Source organism: Scomber scombrus, chromosome 16 (assembly GCF_963691925.1).
Source record: "Scomber scombrus chromosome 16, fScoSco1.1, whole genome shotgun sequence".
Lineage (NCBI taxonomy): Eukaryota > Metazoa > Chordata > Actinopteri > Scombriformes > Scombridae > Scomber > Scomber scombrus.
In genome coordinates, this window is record NC_084985.1 from 28,173,798 (window position 1) to 28,194,115 (window position 20,318).

Here is a 20,318-nt window from a genome sequence, read left to right on the forward strand (position 1 = left end):
TTTGTTGATTTTACACTTTTCTCTGACACTTTTGTTTATCATCTCTTGACTTGTTTTCAGCTTAACCCTAAAGGCTTGGCATGCACTATTTTCCTCTCTGATTCTCATGCAAGTAGCTTCTCATTTCTCTTTGACATTGTCATTTCCTATTTTCATTTTTATGAAATATATGATTGGGAGTCGTCTCTTCTTTAACAAAGACTTGGTTAAGTTGAAACTGGCACTGCAGCTGCAGCCTTTGGTGCTGAAACAAAAAAAACAACAAAGCTGAAATGTCTGAGACATACACTGCTGTCATCTGTCACACTTATATGTATCAATCTGAAGCAGCATTTCAATTTTCAAAAAGACAAAAATACCAGAGATATTTTACAGAGAAGATTTACAGGCCAGTTTTCAAAGTTGCTACTGTAAGATCAGCATCAAGAGAGCAATGCACACCATCTGTCTATTTGAAATATTAAAACACACATATTCATAAAATGAATATAAATGACTGCTGGTTATTATCAGGGTCACAGTATTCAGAATGGCACATGTGTTTATCTGCTTTTATTTGTAGTTCAGACTAAAGTGGAACTTCTCTTTGGATTTTGTCACAGTTTAAGTGGCAATATATTGAGGACTGAAAATATTCAGAATAAATGAATAAAGGACTGGATAAATAAATGAATATGCCATTAAATGCACCAAAAATAATATTAAAAATAAATGTAGGCATTAATTAATTGATAAAATAAATTGAATTTGCTTTTGTAATTATTAAGCTTTGAATAAATTCCCCTTTTTTTATTTACTTTCCCATTTAATTTATCATTTAATTTATTCATTTATTCACTTTTATTTCATTTTATTTATTTATTTCTCTTAGCATTTTGGCCCTGGTTATTTTCCCAAACTTATTTATACCTGTATTTCTTTTTACATTTCATTATGCAATTCTGCTTCATTATGCACATGAGGGGAATGTCATTCAAAGTATGTCATGAGGTTAGCTTTCTGATTATTGGTTGATCAACATCAGAGTGCATAGATCAACTATGTGGATGTGTGGTGATGAGTAATGGTAAAATGTTCATTCTAACAGTCAAGCATTATGTGTAGCTTGGAAAATAGAATTTTATGAATTTACTGTTTATTAAACCACAAATGAGCAAGAATAAGCACCAACTCTCTTTTACTTGCGATCTTCTTTACCGTCTACTCCTGCTGGAGATAACTTAAGGGAAAGTAGCTGTCCGTGTGAGGCAAGACGACCGTTTGGCAGCTCAGGGATCCTGTTTGCCTTTTTTCGTTCTTCCTTCCTTGTCATATCTCTTTTCCCAGGACTACTGCTGATGCTGCACCGAGGAGCCACACGCCAGCCACAGTGCACCACAGGATGGATTAATATGTTGTAGATCCACAGCTTTCACAGACCAGCCCTGTGCAGTGTCAGTGCTGGGAGCTGCTGAGCTAAGAGTGGATAGTGCAAGCCTCAAATGTCCTGAAACTGCATTTCAAATGGGAGACCTTGGCAACATGTCGATCCGTCCTGCGGTGCACTGTGGGTGGTGTGCAGTGGCGCGGCTGGTACTGATAAACCTGCAGAGAATTATCAGAGACTCTGCAGCTCTCCTCACCTTGACGGAGCTTTATAGCATTTTTAGCTCATTTTTTAGCTGTCCAGCTGCAACTTTACTTTTTTGGTTCACTCTCAGCCCTCTCATAGCATCCTTATCAACAACAGCAGGCAGCTGTTTTCAGAGAAAAAGCTGTAAAAAGCCACTGTACACTACCTGCTCAGCACCAATCAGCAAACAGACACAGTTAGCTGTAGACTAAACATACATAGTGGAGCATTCAGCAGCTAAAGAGCCAGACATTTAAACAGACAGTAACTTTGGGAGATACTCACTTGATTTGTCTAGCTCTGACTGAGATGACTTTTGTTGTGATTTGGCGCTATATATATATATATATTTAAAAAAAAAGATAGATTGATTGACTGAAGCTTCATATTAACTTAGAATAAAGTTTAAGATCAAGCAGGAATGATTACACCAAACAGAACCATTTCTAATGTTCATTTGAGCACCTGACTGTTATTTTATGATAGACTTCACACTTAAAACATGTCCTTCAATGACTTGTTTCAGTTACCTGGTCTGCTGCTTTGCCATGACATCTAGTGCCAGAGAACATTCTAAGATAATACAGATTTGATCATTCCCAGTCATGTATGTCTCCATGATGTCACAAACAGATTCTGTACACTGCTGCTTTTCTCATTGTATGGCAACATTGTGTGAATCCCCTGGTCACTGAGGACGTCTCCTCATTTCATTTTTCCACACCAACATCAGTCCCTCATATGTGTTTGAATTATTTGATGAGAGAGGGATGACATGTTTAGTGTGAAACACTCACTTTAAAGCAGCATTCATCAATATTTTTATACATTACATCCAGTGTATAGAAAGATTCTGTGAAGTGTGAAAGGGATCAACACACAGTGAATTGTCACCAACCATGCAGCTCCACTGTGCATTTTTAGCATCTGTAAAATAATGCTTTTGTTTTACAGTTCAGACCATACCTGGGTCAGCTCCAACTTGCAAATGATGTCACATGTCATCCCCTTCTCAGTGTTTCTGTACTGTGTGTATGTTTGAAAATCAATGATTCAACTTGCCACCTTTCAGCCTGCAGATCACCTATGAAATCATCCTTTAACAGTGCAGCAGTTAACACACTATTTACTACACACTATTTGATAGTCACTATTACAATGCTGTTTCATACCTCTGTCAAACCCCGAAGAACAGGTTAATATCACTTTGTACTGCATCCCCCACACATATTTAGCCTAATTTAGCACCCACACCGAACGCAGTCTTTGTATACTGCTCTGTATTGTGTGCCTGTACCAAACAGGGGTAGGATGTGTACACCATTCACCTTCTTTCCTTTCATTTTCAGTTTTTCGTTTTTCAGACAAATACAGCACCTCCTGTTTCCCTTAACATTAAACATCTTCTTCCTGGCATTGATATGATCTATAAACACTGACATAATATATGTGCCTTACCAGTAACCACTAATCAGGAGATTCCTCTGTGTGTCTGCTGCTATATTATGTTATCGTGACCCACAGGGAGATTTTGCAATGGCTATAAACTCGAAATCTCAGTGGTTGCTGCTGGGCTGAAATATGGAGACAGATGATTACTCCTCCCAATGCAGTCTGGTGTCTGGTTTGTCTGAAAAATGTTATTCCATGACCTCAGTATGTCATTGGTAATATGCAGGCTTAGTTCAATCACATGCTTTTGAAATAACACAAGGCTTTAAAGCATTTAGTTTTAAAGTAATATTGAAATTGAGGGAAATTCTTCTTAAACCTTCCTTTTCTAATCTGATCTGATTCACCATTTTTGTCTATTTGTCATCCTTCTTTTTTTTATATACTTTCATTTTCTTTGTGGCCCTCCTTTCCTTTTCATCTTACTCACTGTGTATCATTCTACCTATTCTGACTTCCTCATTTTTGTTGAAGGACGTGGATAAGACCCAGACTGAGATCATGCGTCACCACACTAGCATCAGTGAGCTGAAGAGGAGTTTCATGGAGTCTGTACCGGAGCCTCGGCAAAGTGAGTGGGACAAGCGTCTCTCCACCAACTCGCCTTTCCGCACAGCGAGCATCAACGGCCAGCTGCAACCAGCGGTGAGTCTGACAACCTTGGGTGGAAATACTCATCAGTGTTTTGGTTATTCTTGAGAAGCCATCATTTTCTTCCATTATTACAATAAAGCTGATCATTTGTTGAAAGGTGATGCTTCCAGCTTTGCGATAAGATATTCTAAACACATTAATGTTCAAATTAAACTTTTATCATTCTTCTTGTTTGACTATGAGTAAAATGTTAAACATGAGGATTTTTCCCAAATCATAGACTGGTGTTTAAGCCCAAGTCTTTACTGCAAATGATCTGAGTTGTAGTTTGAGTTCAGGCTGCTCAGTAAACCTACAGTAGGTGGCCCTGGGGCAAAAATGACTCATTGGGCCCTAATAAGCCCCCCACACACATTCCCATAACACATTTTGACCCAAGGCCCATACACCAGCCAGCATTTCTACAATGGAATGCCTTTACATTGGCTATCATTCAGGATTTAGTATGTGATGATTTGATTAGCCCAATAGCAAAATGATATAACCCAATTTGCCTCAAAATACATTCCCTTCTTTACACACTGATGCTCCACACACACACAGGTGTTTTCATTGATGTTGCCTGATTAGACCTTTTCTTAGGACTACGTGACATCTCCCTCACTGTCCTGCATCTTGTTAAGGTGGGGCAACTTATATTCTCCTTTTGATGAAAACGTTCCAGGAACTATGGAATCAGAGGAACTAATCTCAGGAACTAAACTAGAAAACGTCCCAGTCACCATTTGTTTGCCTGATCTACTGAGGATCTGTATAGATTAGGCAAATGGCGCCAATGACTGAACTGAAAAAACTGATTGACTGACTGATTGAAAAAAACCCAGATTGAATGCAATTTTCACACATAAGCAAACAACAACACAGTTGAGACTCATGTTGTTTTTTCTTCTCACACTTACTATGAAATATGATCCAGCTAATCCAGTTGGAGTAACAGATTATTACATTTAAAGGTTAGAAAAGCACTCACATGCTGCAATACACCACAGACTGGATTTCACATCACTGGAAAACATGTTGAACACTTCCAGTAGTAGTAGTATGTATGGAACCACATGCATTTCCATGGTCCACGTGCAAGTCCACAGCTGTCTGCAGATATGGAACATGGAAAGCTTTGGCCTTTAGTTTGGCTGCGTTGTTGGGAAACCGAAAAGAGAGACCAACATTGTTCTTGATGTAAATCAACAACAAGACATGTTCGTAACTTGTCACATAATCAATAATGATCACGCCATGTACTTGCCTATTGTACAAATGAAGCGGTAGCCATGTCGTTGTTGCTGCAGCATCTGTGTTTAAACACTCAGCGATGTGTCCTCCCATCTCAGAAGATAGTACCACTGGAGCAGGGAAGTGTCTGGTTCCTCCTTACACTGGTTTAGTTCCTGAGTTACTAAAAGATTCATGGTCCCATGTGAAAGTTTCTGCAGTGGAATGGTCCATTAGTCCATTGAGTTAGGTGACTGTATTTAATTACCATCATAGCTCCACCCCACTTCCACCTGACTAAAGGTCTAATCAGCCAGAATAACTGAAAACAAATGACCAGGTGTGTGAAACTGAGATATTAAAGGTATTAAAACTAGATCTTAATACCCCAAGACCGGGACTAAAGATTTGGTTAAAAAAAATATGAGTCACCTAAGATCCACCCTTTTAGTTGGTACTGTTTGAGTGTATATTGCCAAATAAATTAATCAAATCACCACTTTCAGGGCCCCTGGGGTCACACACTGGCTAATAATCCCATGTTGGTCTTCAAAAGTCCAAAGATCTGTAGAAAGTGACATAGAGCAACATAGAGCCTTGCTACCTCTAGATAACTCTATATTTCCACCGTTTTAAATGTTTTAAATCATATGTACATATGACTTGCATGAAGGAACATCATGGGGAAGACACACACAAATGTACAGTACTGATCATAAATAAATTGTTGTATAAATATTCTTCATGCAGTATATCGCAGATGTCCACACTTTAATTTACGCTATAATTTGAACTGTACACTGATCTTCCACTTGGTGGTGCTATTGGCTTTCTCCATGTCATTCCATTGCTTTAGCATGACTGTAACTGCAGTCACAGACGGACTAGACACATTAGGAATTTTTCGATATTTGCTGAATGAAAGATGGCATGTGTGTGTATGTGTGTGCAGGGGAGGATGTGCACAGTTGTTTCTGCATACATAAACAGAGTTGGCGGCATGTCTAATTTGGTGCTTTTTGGCGCAGGCTGCAATATGTCAACACTGTCCAGCGTTTCTTTATGAGCAAAATAAAGAATGGCACCTGGAGGCTATGTCCATGGCCTACTGGCAAGAAGCAGCTCTTCAACTTCACCAGATTGCGTTCAGCTGTAACCTAAAGGGTTCAGTATGCTTCAAACCAACCACTTAGCACAAATAGTCGAATAGTCGATGTTGTAAAGCCTGTGGTCAGAGGGAGTTGTAGGATGTGATGAATTGTACAAATTAGGGATAAGGGTGCACACACTGTTGGAAATCCTCTTCTCAAAGCCATGCATGGTGTTCCACACACCTGGTGGGATTGTTGCATTGTCAGTTTCAGAAACGTTGCATTCATTGTTGGACACAGTCCCCTGAATTCCAATGTTAAAAAGGTGGTGGGGGAGGGGGTTTGGCACTGTTTGACATCTGACAAGCATTTCATTTGAAGCATACTGACATCTTTGTAGGTGCCCCATACCCTTTAACCCTAACTTCACACCCACTGCCTTTACTCTATGAATGGCTGCTGCAAGCTTTGTCATCTTGCTCGATCTGCCAAACAGTTGCATGGATGGGTTTATCCTTATAATTGTGAATACGCATGACTCTTTTGCCTGATTTGACCAGTGAAAAACTGAAAAGCAAAAGAACACAGGAAAGCAAGCTAAAGACCAATGATTAGTAGCCAGAAGACTGACCCCCCTCCTCCCCTCCTCTTCATCTCTCTCACCCTCCAATCCTCCTCCCTGTATCTATCCCTCACCGGATGTCTTTATGTGTCTTTCTGTGTCTGTCTTGTATCTCTGCCACTGCTGGCTTCATCTTCTTTCCCAAACCCCTTTAAAGTTCGGGCCAGTTTCTCCCGTCAAATCCCCACCAACTCCATCTTCTTCCCCACAACCTCCACCATTCTTTTCTGCACGTTTAGACAATGACACTGAAGGTCAGAGAGGATCTCAGTCCTCCAGTATGCCAGTGTTTCCATCTGGATCTGGGCCTTCCTCTACCCATGACTTGAAGACACAGTTTCTATCCCAGACATGAAATATCATCCTTTTATCACATCCTCCTTTTTTAATACTCAAGAATCTAGCCATAACGGCAGTTTTTTTGCTGACAGCCTGAGGCACAATTTCGTAATTTCATATTATTGCTGAATGCTAGGAATTATGATGACACATAGGATGAAAAAATAGAAATAGTCTCCATTGCATCACCAGCCACACGTTAAAAATTCCCAGATTTTCACTGAGCTGGTAGATTCTTGCAGGATAAACAATGATCTTGACTTGTGTGCAATAGTACATCACCATCACATTGTGTGCAATGTAGAATACCCTTCCAAAGTGTTTCAAGCTCTTCCGGAGTTCCTGTCATCTGAGTTGCCAAGACAACTGACAGACTGTTGGTACAATATAAAGCAGGGCGGATGACATATGGTTTTGACAGCTCATACCAGGCAGCTTTTCTGGTGTTTCTTCCTTCCTGTTGGCATTTAGAAGACTTTGCACTGCCAAAATGGTTTGCACTAGCTAGAATTTTTGCTGCCAGAGGATGCCTTTCCTATTCCCACCATGGAGATGAGACTTTCCTTAAATAACTTTTCCTCTTCTGCCACTGTTGCTCTCTCAAAGGTGCAGCCTGATTAGACCACCTCACTGTCCCTATCTGCCATCTTTCAACACTTTACCTGAGCAATTGTTGTGTACTTACAGTGCAAACAAAATATAGTTAGATTATTACGAATAGCAGTAGTAATTTGCCCTTCAATAAGCTCCTTCCCCCTTAGTCGCTGTTGCTACACCTGTCAAGCTTTGCATTCTTGCACTGCACATATGCTGATAACAGTGACAGATTAGCATATCTTGTACATATTTATACCAAATTTGGGGTCAAAATGATTTCAAACCAAGGAAAACAACTGTAGATTGGCTGAAATGACAACTGTGGCTACCAGATTGTATCAGCTCTAACGAGCTAGCAAATCAACTTTAACTGTAAGGTTATTGAAAACTTTGCTTAAGACACGTCAAAATTAGAACCTTATGTCTTAAATATGAATTTGATAGTTACATACATCATGCTTAGTGTCATGTGATGAAGCAAAAAAGACTGAGGCAAAAGCCAACAAGATCAAGGCAAAACTCAGCATCCTCACTACTTGATCTGTGTAGAAGAGTTGGAAATAAAAGAGGAGCTTTGTTCTGATATTGCAAGACTGAATTAGTTAGCTCTAGTATTATAGTGCGGAAAAGAAACATGATCAAACTGTTTCTGATTCAAATTTCTTGCATGAAAAATTCATAAATTATTTGCACAAGCAACAGAGAGATTAGATGTATGCTTTATTTTACATATTAAAAAACAATGTTTCACATTTATATGAAAAAGGCTTTAAAGATGGACAAATCTAATTTCTAACATCATCTGTAATACTACATCATAATGTAAGTTAGTTAAAGGGAACATTTAATGATTTCCAACTAGCATTGTATCATTAAAATGTGGGTATTATATGCAAATAATCAATATTTAACTTCCCTCCATGTTGCCATGGAAGCATAAGACAAACAGTGTGGAGGACAAAGCGACCAGGGGAGGTGTAATGGCTGCAGCTGTTAGAGAGGCATTGTAGCAGGAGTGGCTGCAGTGATCATCACGATGATGAGTGTAAAGAGACAGAATGAAAAATCTGCGCCCCAACAAACTTTGCAGTGCTTTGTTAAACCTGACTTTGTTTTCTGACAGAATATATTCCTATCAGACTTTGCCAACTCTGAATACAGAACAACAGCCAACAGTGACTGTGTTACATTTAACTTGTGGCTACATCCAGCAGTACCGTGCAGCACTTGGTAAGTTGATCCACATAACATAACTGACTCCAGTGTAGTTTGTTTTATGATCCTTGCACACCAGTACAATATCACCAGACTCTACAAGGACAAACGTTGTAAACCAACTTTGTAAATGAAAGTAAGCTTCAGTAAAGACATATAACGGTGCTCACTAGCTTTGTCTTCTAAACTTTGTCTCCTTATTCATCCCCTGCATTTTGTAAACACGCCATGAGTAGATGAGATCCACAAAATGCACTCTGGTTGCTGTTGGATTCCCCCTTAAGAGCGGTATGGGGAACCTACATCCTTTTTCTCCATTTTAAAAAGTTTAAAAAATAATTGCACATTTATAATACATAGGTGACCTCCTTTTAAGACATCATCATCATCGCAGCAGTGAATTCTTCCTTTAATTAATGATATACTAATTCATGCATTTGGAAGTAATGCCTAATTACTACAGTAGCTTGTCAGAGCAGATAAGCACACCATTTAATATATCCCTTAAGCTTTTGTCCCTGTATTTTTGGTTACAGAAAGATGATGATAGAGAAGAAAATTCCCTCCCAAGTATTGCACTAATGTGGCACGCTCCCTGTTTCATCATGTTGCTAAATCCCTACAGTTGCTAAACTGTGATTGGAAAGTCACTGTTTGGGGGAAGAATATGGAGTGGTCAATAGTTTGTATGTACCCATAAAGTTGATTTCAAAGATGTTTTTATCCCTCAGTAAGGCTGGGATCTGGTACCATACAAAGGCATTTCATTGGTTTCAAATGGAAAACCATCTGTAGACCACTGCTGCTTTGCTTTAATCTGCATTAATCTGTACTTTGCAGTATCGTGCAGCTATCTGCATGCATATCAAGTTTCCGACTTGTTCATAGAAAATGCATCCTTATGTCAAACACAACATTGTCAGTGTGTAGATGACAACACTAACTGTCCTACCTGTTGGTAACTAAACACATGTTCACCAGTTACAACTAAGAACTGGATACCTTGTAGAGTACTGTAGAAATGTAGGATAATAATAATAATTAGTTTATTACAACTTGGATCTTATCATTCTTCTGCTTCTTCTACTGATTCTTCATTCTCAATGAGTAGTAGTTACATTGTACACCCCCCCCATGTTAATTGCTGAGACCTGGGTAAGTGGTGACATCACTAAAAAGAAGTCAGAGGTCAAGTAACATGAGCAGTCAGATGATCATGATATCTGACCATGATAAGTAAAATGATTATCCAAATTGTTAATATCCATTGTAGTTTAGAGAATAGTTGAGGGCGCTCATGGCTTAATTGTGCTATTAGCAATTATTAACAACGTTACATGTTAACAGTAAGGGTTAGAGTCGTATTCCAGGAAACCCGCTAACAGTAGGGTTAGCTGAATCTAACCCTAGTCCAACCCTGTTTCACTTTTATACATAGCCTGGCTAAACTGTTGGCTTATTTACAATCTGGCCATGTTTTTGTCCTATCAGACTTGCTGTTGTGATGTCACTGTGTCCTAACTGCATTTTAAGGTGATAAGGAGATTCATAAAATCCATTCAGTGTTGCAGTAATCCTGTAACTACGTAAATAAGAGAAGTATTTAAGATGGAACCACAGAGATGGAAGAACCAGATTTATCCTGTTTCATGTGGAAGCTACTCAACTTAAACCTCTCATAATTGTAGTATGAGCTTACCTGCTTAGTTCTAGCTCAGTTCTGATGTTTACATGTAGCTCTTCAAAGCTAACACACAGAGTAACACACACCATTAACAAACTTCTGTCAGACAACACCACAGACAATATGTAGGCGACTTCTTGCAAACCCATGACCCCATCATGCTAAATACCTCCCCTCCCTGTACCTTCCCTTCAACAACTCTCTGTTTCTTCATCCTACTATCTCCCTATCACCTTCTCCTGTCAGTTGACCATATCCCACTTGTCTGTTCATTGTTATCTGTTTCTCTTGGTCTACCACTGCTGAGCACAGCGAGGGAGGCAGTCTCTGTTCGGACACAAGGTAAGAGCATGTAGTTTGTCCCCAGTGAGAGGGGGGCCGCCGCTGTACAGACATGACTACCTGCTGGAAGAAGATGAAGAGGACAGTGAGGTTGATTGGGTTGATGAGGGGGAGAGCGAGGAGGAAGAGGAGGAAGAACAAGCTCATGGTCACACTGTAAAGGTGGCTATCAATGTGCCAGATGAGGGGAGGAGCTTGGATAACCCTTGTGTGCTAAACCCAGCTAGGATTCAGCACTCCCGGATGTCCTTCTTTCTGTCAGGGCTGCTGGTGATGGCCCTAACCATGCTGTGGCTGGCCTTCATTTAAAAGACAAATGATTGGCAAGATTCCGGAACATTTAATCCTGCAAGGCGCCTTGGTCATCTAGAGACTGCTTCATTCAAGTGTTGTTTCGTCCCTCTACCTCGAATTCATTATCCTGACTGACCTGTACTTGCATTTATTATCTTTCCTTCTGTCCATTCACCACTGCCTAAAATGGCTGAACTCAAAAAGAAATGTCCTCTTTAAAGTGAGCCCCTGTACCTTTTACTGTACGGTGGCCACTGTGGCCACAAGTGGTAGTTGACCCTTCGATAAGGCCTACACCATTTTACTAACTGTTGCTTCGCCTATCAAGCTTTCCATTCTACACTGCACACATGCAGTTTACAGTGATAACATTGGCTGATTTTCTTGTGGAAATTTGAAGTTATTTTTGAGAGGAAGACGTGATGTCTAATTTTAATTTTGAATCATGACTATCAATTTTTCTGTCTGAATGACAACTGTCACTGCCAGATTTTATCAGCTCTAGCGATCTAATCAAATAACTTTTCCTTAGTTGGTTAAACTGTCTGCTGCTGTCTTTTTTTAAACCAAGAATGCATACATACATACATGAATCTGTATCTTGCTAAAAAAAAAAAAACCTGAGGCCAAAACTACATTTCCCAGGGAAAACATCAGCATCCTCATCAGTTAATGCTCCACATATCTGACGCTGAAATAAAGGAGCAGTATTGTTGTTATACTGTAGTAGCTAGTAAGCTCTAGCCATACAGAGGATTATTAGGAAAATCTATGGTAAGACCATTGTTCATTTCTTAACTTATTCAGATGCCTTGCATAGAAAAAACATACTTCAACAAGCAACACACAAGTTTGCTTTATGATTGTATTTTTTAAACAGTATGTTTCAGATAAGACTTTGGGGAAGAAGACTAGTGAATGAGTTTGGTGAACATAGCACTATCTTGGGTAATGAGTTTGGCTGAAGTTGATTTTGAGTGTACACTTTTCCAAATCCAATAAAAAGCAGGACACAGACCGAATTAGCTCAAATTAAAGTTACATCTAGGAACAGCTAGTGTGTTAATGTCCTGAAGAGGGTCTTTTCTAGTGTAACCCAAAGGTAGTTTAGCTATTTGTATGCTGATTATATGATTATGAGTAAACTAATTATATGACTCCAATGAACACCAGGTTACTACTGTAGGTAGTGAGCTAGCTAGCCATGCATACTAATATTTGCCGCTTACATTAGGACAGACAAACACACTGTTTAATTGACTATTTACTCTTTCGCTCTTGTGTTTTTGATTATATAATAACTCCTTTCCCACCCCCATACAATATGCTTCATCATGTAGAGACATCCAAAGGTAGACAGAGCTAACATGCCTGGTTACAGTTGCTAAGCTATTATTGTTGGACAGTCGCTATTTAGGGGGGGAAAGATCAACTAAGGTAACCCTAACTGCTAAAATGTAGCACTGTAGCTAAAATAAAGTGTCATCATAAAATCGACTACAGCAGTAGTTAGTTGACTTACTTCAGTGTACTAGGGTATTAACCATAAGCTATTGGTCATATCAGACCAGGTAATACTGCAATGGGAAAATCACTGAATGTATATATTGGACAAGGTTGCCTTTTATTGCTTAAGGGGTCATGTTTTCACTTGTAAGAATGCTATTTTCTATTTCAAAAGTTACATTGCCACACTTTCAGCAATCGGCAATTTAGCATTTCTATTTCAGTTAAAGTGAAGGTTTCTTTTTGGTAAACACTCATCACATAGCAAAAGGAAAGATTTGTTACTAACAATTTTTATTTCGTGCTTGCATTGTAAGTAGCATTTTCTGTCGTTAAGTATATTTCCTGTGGCTGTATTATAAAGGATGTCCTTTACTAAGTTGCATGTTACATTTCAAGATCTAATTTTTTTTATCCTCTCTAAAGTCTTGTTAATTGTATTGAATTAGAGCTCTAGAGTTCTTGGGCTTGTATTTTAAATTACAAGCTCTAACGTAACTCAAATTACCACAATTACTATGGTCACTGAACAGCTAGGAAAATGTTTCACTTACAGTAGGACCTTTCTGTAATACAGCCTTGTATACAATATTCAGTCATGCGTCAGTTGACTAAACCGTTCAAACAGTTTTAAGAATCTGTATGTTGTGACTGTCGTGCATTAGCCGTGTGTTAATGTTGGACCAAGTATCAGCAGACAATCAGGCCATATGTAAGTTCGGAATTCATCAATGGAGATAATGAATAACTCAGGAACACATCACAGCAATTTTATTTTATTCCAGTAACATGTTATGGATCAAATATGTATTCCAACTTCATTAACAGTTGAAGCCCTAATCCATGATTGAGCCCACCATGTGGTTGCCACCATGATGTGATGCAGGGATGATCATAGACCAAAGTCAGGATGGGATAAAGTCAATCAAGGTCATTCTTTTTGTAATCTTTCAGAGGATACTCACTAGGGACACCAGAGGCATTTTGTTTGCTGATTGGTAGTTAAAGCAATTGCTGAGGTATCTCAGTCTTTAAAGGTAATACGATTTTGGCAATTTTGGAGATGCAGCACAATAGTAACAAAACATTTGTATTTTTGAAATAATTCAGGGTTTCATGAGCCGAAATTTTCCTCCTGAACCCATAAAGAAATACATAATAATTGACCTTATCTGTAAATTGTAACAATCATCATAGCAGAGGTTATGTGGATGTGTCCTGCTTGTTCATCATAGCGTGAGGGGAGGCTTCCAGTGAATATAAAGTAACATGATATAAGTCAGTTACTCAAGTATATAATACATCACTTTTAGGAATAGTCAGTTGAGTACTGTCCTGCTGTGCTCATGTATCCTCAGATAACTCACATTGAAGCTGTTGAACTTCTTAAGGCATGGAGTACTTGTTTACTTGACATCACTGCTGGTTATCCCAACACGCTGATGGTTGCATGACTGTTGAAGGTGTTCTTTGACTTCCTAGCTACAATATGCAACTTTTCTCTTTGGCAAATCTTTTGACAATCTGTGCTTGTCAAAATACTGCCTCATCTTTATGAACCATGCATCACTGAATGAATTCTATCCTAAATGCCTGCTAAGAGCACTATTTATAACAATTTTGGACTGCAATCACTTGCACTTGCATGCAATGAAATTTCTGTGTTGTAAAACAACTGCATACTGTCTTGGTAGTGTTGAACTTTGAGGCAACAGAGACCCTGAGAGTCTAAACAGTGAGAATATTCAGTTGTCTTGTCCCTTCCAAGATTGATTAACACTGCCTTGAATATCACCAGTAAAGAGGCAGCATGGATTACAGTCATACGTGATAGGGCAGTTGATAAAATATGTCTCTTGAATGAATTCTCCTAAGTTATCGTCAGGTAATCTAGTCAGCCCCACAAGTGGTGACTACATCACATAGCTTCCAGTATCATCTATTTTGGTGACGTGTGGATAAATCTCAAAGTGCCACTTTCTGATGTGACCAGGGCTTAACGGTGACAGAAGTAAGGAAACCAGTAGAGCAGTTTCTTTAAACAACAAGGAAGTACCTTGGAAGTATTCTTTGTCAAGCTATATAAAATCTGCAGCCCTAGTAGGTGTCTTTGAAAAAAAAAAGAAGTAATTTAGGTGCCCAAATGATGTATTCTTGTACCCAAATTAAAATACTGACATTATAAAATGTCCATAAGGAACAAGTTTGACAAAATGTAAAGCATCTCCATCCAACATCTAAATAAAACTATATCTGGCAACAGTCTGGCAACTGTTACGGTTAATGCTGCACTTAGTAGGCTACACAGCGGTACATGTGCACCTGAGAGCAGTCAAAGCTGGCCAGTATTGCTGAAACAACATCTAATGTAGCTTTATAAGTGTATGAAAAAAGTGTTGAAGGGACAATAATATGATAACCTAATGATATGAACTAATTAAACTGATTCATAAATATGAATCAAGTAATTCAAGAGTATGAATGAATTTAGTTTACCCTGAGACTACCAAGCTCTGTAGATATCCCACAAAATGCAAATAACTTTTGTTGACCTAAGAGACCTGCTCCTGGAGTTAGATATTTGTCTAAAAAGACTGAAGGTTGTATGACACTGCTCTAATGAATACAAGAGCGTGCAAGAAATAATATTAGTCTGTCTTGGTGTGAATTAGTCAGCCTCTCCAGCAGTGAGCAGTAATTGAAAGTTGATGGACATACAGTAATGATGGTGAACCAGATTTGGGAGGCAGTGTGGAAGCCTGCCAGCCACTGAAACACTAAAGAAGCACAATGTGACAGGACTGACCTTACGCTTTCACTTTTGATGCATGAAATTACAAATATGGAATAAAACTCCTCATCCGTCTCAGTGTGCTGGCTATGTTTTGAACAGAATTTTGTTTTATAGTTGTCAGCAACAGCAGGTGTAACTTGACAAACTGGTCTACGTTAGTAATAGCCCACTCTAGAGTTGGACAAGATAAAGACATGAAAAAAGGAACTACTGTAAAATCAGACCGCACCATAGTGGATGGTTAAGAGCAGCCATAAGATCTGATTGTTTAAAGTTAATTGTAGTAACATAAAAGAGACGGCTGACAATTCTCTTTTCTTACTTTATCCTTTATAGTTACTGTTGTATGGTAACTAACCGTTACACAGCTCATTGCTGGTCAGGTCAATATGATACACAGGCAGCGACTAAAAATGTATAGTCTATTCTGTTAGCAGAAATAACAGCACGCATTTTAGACCTGTGCATGACCACCAAGGAATGGTTTGGGTTGGGCAGCTAAAACACTTGGGAAAGGTTTGGGCATGCTAGGGAAAGGAAGGACACTAAAAGTGAACAGGAACTACTGGATTGTGACAAAAGCTCTTTTCTCCTATGTGAAAGTCGAATGCGTTGGATACCTGTTCACCATCCCAACCTCTAGGGCCGGGTGTCGTTTAAAAAATGACTATACCATTACTAATCCAAGTACCCTTAAAGTGATACCGATACCAATTAAGTACTTAATTCGATATCTATTCCACATTTAGGTCTGTGTCTTTTATCAGGTGTAACAGGTGTGTAGTATAGACACACTTTAGAGCGTTTAGGTGACATCTTGGCTGCTGAACTGCTAAGCGTGCTAACTGAAATTCACCACGACTTCACCATCACAGACTGGTTGTAGCTGCTCTGGCAGTGGACCAATCACATGTCACATTAAATCGAAGAACACTTGATTGGGGGTGATACCCAGATCTACCAACCTCCTAACTCTTATTTTCAGTACATTAAAGGGCAGGCCACTTCCTAGATGGGCACTAAACGTTGACACGACTAATATGAAATAATTCCTGGGGATACTGGTATGTGTTTTTATAATCTAGCTGTACAGTGCAATGAACCAGACTGTATTTTAACAACTACCTGTAATTTAAAGAAAGCTAATCATTTTCTAATAGGTAAAATATCCAATATTATCTAATTCTATACAGTCAATATATTTTTTATATCCAATATGCTCTCCATTTCTTTTTACTTGCCTGAATTTGGCCAGTGAGAGTATGAATATAGTCTCTGTAATCGTGTTTTACTTATTCTTTAATCAGACTGACTAAATTGATTTAAAGATAATTATATTCAGGTTTACCAACCTCTTGAACCTCCATTGTTAATTGTCAAGTTTCCTTGCCAACAAACTTAGTCTTAATTTCCAGTATCAGCAGCAAGCAGCTGTTTTAGTGAAAGAAAGCTCTGAGAAAGACACTGTACACTACCTGCCAGCGCCATTCAGTAGACAAGGTATTATTTTGGTAGAACCAAAAATAAGGTACTGTAGTTTTAAGTACTCTCAAAAAATGTATACAGCCCCGTAAATTAGCTGTTTATATTCTAAATTCTCATTCTCCTTTTCATGATAGTTTCTATATTTTTTTATTATTCAATGTGAAAAGTTGCATATTTAGCTTTAAATCAAATCTTTCTTACATGTGCTCCTTAACAGTTGAGGTAGAAAGCCCAGCCTGGGTACATGTAACCACATGGTGCATGAATTTACTTAATTTGGCTCACTAAGCCATATTCTGAGAAGTCGTTACAATATTTCACATTTCAAAGCTTTATAAACATTTTATCCACAGTGTAGATGATGTCGGGGCCTTTAATGATGGTAGGAAATGTGGACCATTTGGTAATTCTAACACAGTATGGCTGGATATAACTCTGGGAAAGTATTATGTTTACCCTTTGAAATGTTGGTGGGACTGACATACAAGCTGTAATATGTCTTTACTACTTTTACAACACAACTATTTAACTAAATATATCCATAAAAGACATGCATGCTTAGTTCATGTTCTCAGTGTAATGGTGGGTGTGTGCATGTCTCTATGATGTAATGATTTAATGTCTTTGTATTTTTGGGTAACTATCTGTAAGCCTGTACATTCACTGTGATACTATAGTTAATGACCACATATAAGTTGTTTTTCTCTCTCTACTGCTGGACTTTCTGTTATTCAGCCAATTCATTTATCCAGTCTTTCTGGTTATACTGACACTTTTCCAGTCATAATTTATAGTTAGTAGGTATAAGGTGTGATACATGTACTATACAAATAATAAATGCATCGAATATGGTGTTTGTATATTTGAATATTTATAATATAGTTGTGGTCCTCTGGTCAGAATGACAGTTGATTCATACGTTTTTTTTCTTACCATGTATGCCAACACCCTGCTTTCTGTCCTCGTTCCATTCTCCACAACATGCAAGATCAAAATGAATGCCTTTTCATTTATTTTATTTCATTTATCTAGGGTCTGGTAGCAGTTTACTACCTATATGCAGTTATTTTATGAAGTGCTGAACTGGAGCATAGCTATTATCCTTACGTACCTCTAGACATGAAATTAAAGTAAACGTACTCTTCCATTGATAATAAAATGGATAGGTATAAATGCAAAACAAACCTAGCCCACGTTTGGTAACAAATCTGTATCTTCAAATACTTAACTTAATAACATTTACAGGTTCATACTGTAAATGTATTATGTTGCCCTTAACACCTAAAGGGAAACTTGTTTTGACCTGGACCCTATTTTCCTATCTTTGTGACTAGTGGGGACAACAATTTTTGAAACTGGTCCAGTATTGAGCATGAGCGTTTGGTGCTATTGACTCAAAAGGATTACATTGAAGGTTGTTTCACTACTGCTGGCTGAAGCATTCAATTTCTATACTGGACCATTTTCAAAAAAATGTTGTCCCCTGTAACGAAGAGCGCTTTGTTACTAGTGACTGATGGCTTTGGCCTTGTAAATATGGCACAACTGGGTCTGTGTATTACTTAATTAGGCACTTTAATAATGGCACATGGCACTTTCATTGTGATAGTTGCACTTTATTAGCAGTTTGCACATTGCATATTTGCACATTGATCTTTATTGAATGTGTGAAGCATGTGGGTGAACAGTTTAAACCATTGGGGAAATGGTGAGTTGTGATGCATGTTGTCTCCTGCCAGGTGCGATAATCGGCTTCACCTGAGGGAGAGAGGGAGTTAGATTATATAATGTGTGTGCACCTCCAGTGTTTATAATTGATAGACAACAGTGGAAATGTTCAGCTTTGTCTCATCAGACACAACATAAATGTGCTTTAATATTGCAATGTGAAAGTGTGTATTAGTGTGTTAAAGTTGCTGCCTGTGTTTGAGTTGTTTGTGTGGATTCTTACCTGTCCTTTTGGTGTCTCCTTCAGAGTGTTCGGCCAAAAGAGTCCCCGGGTGTACGAACACCAATTTAAAGAGACCAAGTGTTGGGATAGGAAGAGGGGGGTTTGGTAGTTGGTGTATATATGTATATTTATTGTGGTGGGTTTGTGTTTATTCTGGGGAGGAGTAAATAGCAGTACAGCAGTAGGGATAAATATTAGGTAAGGGTAGGCTGCTGATATCGTATGGGTGATTATTGGTTTTGGTGAATAAACAACCATGATTTGGTGCACCGTACCATCGCCTTTTGACTGCTCTTTTGCTGCATCGTCCAGCCGCTCATGGTCAATCTAACACCCCCATTAGACATTTAGACACATAATGATGTGATGAGGTCCTGGTTGAAAAATCCAGAAGTTTACCTTTAAAGAGTCCTGTCAGAGTCAATGGACAAGTTGACCCAAAACAGACTTCAGTTGGGAAAAAGTGTACCTTTTGGTAGGAACCCAAAGGGGTCCTGTAATTGTCTTTAATTGGGAAATGAAATACCACAAGTTGTCCTTGAGATTGTATAGCAGCATTCATCAGTTCATCTCCAATGGTCACAGGGCACAAGCAGTCCCTCTTCATTCAAAGTCCACCTCAAAGCTAACAGGAGAACATCACATTAAATCCAACTTTACCAGTAGGTTTTCATGTATCGAAAAGTCTTTAATTTAATCAAAGACTATCTCAGGAAACAGTGAGTGGGAAGGAATGATGTTTCTGTAAAGGGCAAATGTTGCACCACCCGTAACACCGGCAGTGATGCTCCTGCCTTTGATGATAGTACCTTTAGAGTGTCCAGGGTATGCACATATGTAGAAGTCACTTCTGCATTCAGTTGGTTTGCGAGGCTTTCTGCTCGTAAATCCTATGGAAACTGTTCATAGTGAAGTGTATGGACCATATTAGGCTCCAAGCGAGGCAAAGGATTCAGCCTATAGCTGGCATTTAGACTGTTAGCAACCCTGCATTGAATTAGGGGCTGTGTTGGTGGTGGTATGTTGCTTCGGGTCACAACATAACTTTTTTAAATAAACTTTTTGTATAACTATTTACATTGGCAGCAATGTTGTGTTGCAGTAAACTTTGAGTTCTTGCTTGATGACCATGCTTTTTTTTTGGCAGAGCCCCCTCTTTTAAGTTTGTACCCCAGATATATTGCCTGACTGGCTCCAGTCTAAAATCTGTCTGAATGTAGTCTTAAAATATAGGAAACAGCTTGCAATATGACATAATTCATATAGCACGTTTTGTTACCTAACATCATAAACAAGTAGTGGTTAATCAAACTTTGAGGTTAATATTGTTTGACTTTTTTAACTGATGTTTATTCTCTGCTGGTGAAGATGTTCAGAATTAAGGTAATTCAGGTATCTGTGAATTTAGCCATATAGTGTGGTCTAGGGCTGGACGATATGTCTGAAAACGATAAAAGTGTTTCATATC

The 20,318-nt window shown here is 38.6% G+C and overlaps 1 protein-coding gene across 1 annotated transcript in view; it reads left to right on the forward strand.

Moving 5' to 3' along the window:
- The window catches only part of epb41a (erythrocyte membrane protein band 4.1a), a 52,694-nt gene that overhangs the window by 23,668 nt on the left and 8,708 nt on the right, over positions 1-20,318 (forward strand). Inside the window, exon 15 of the mRNA XM_062436630.1 lies at positions 3,539-3,709. Within this exon, the coding sequence (XP_062292614.1) occupies positions 3,539-3,709 (171 nt within the window). The remainder of the gene's footprint in view (positions 1-3,538; positions 3,710-20,318) is intronic.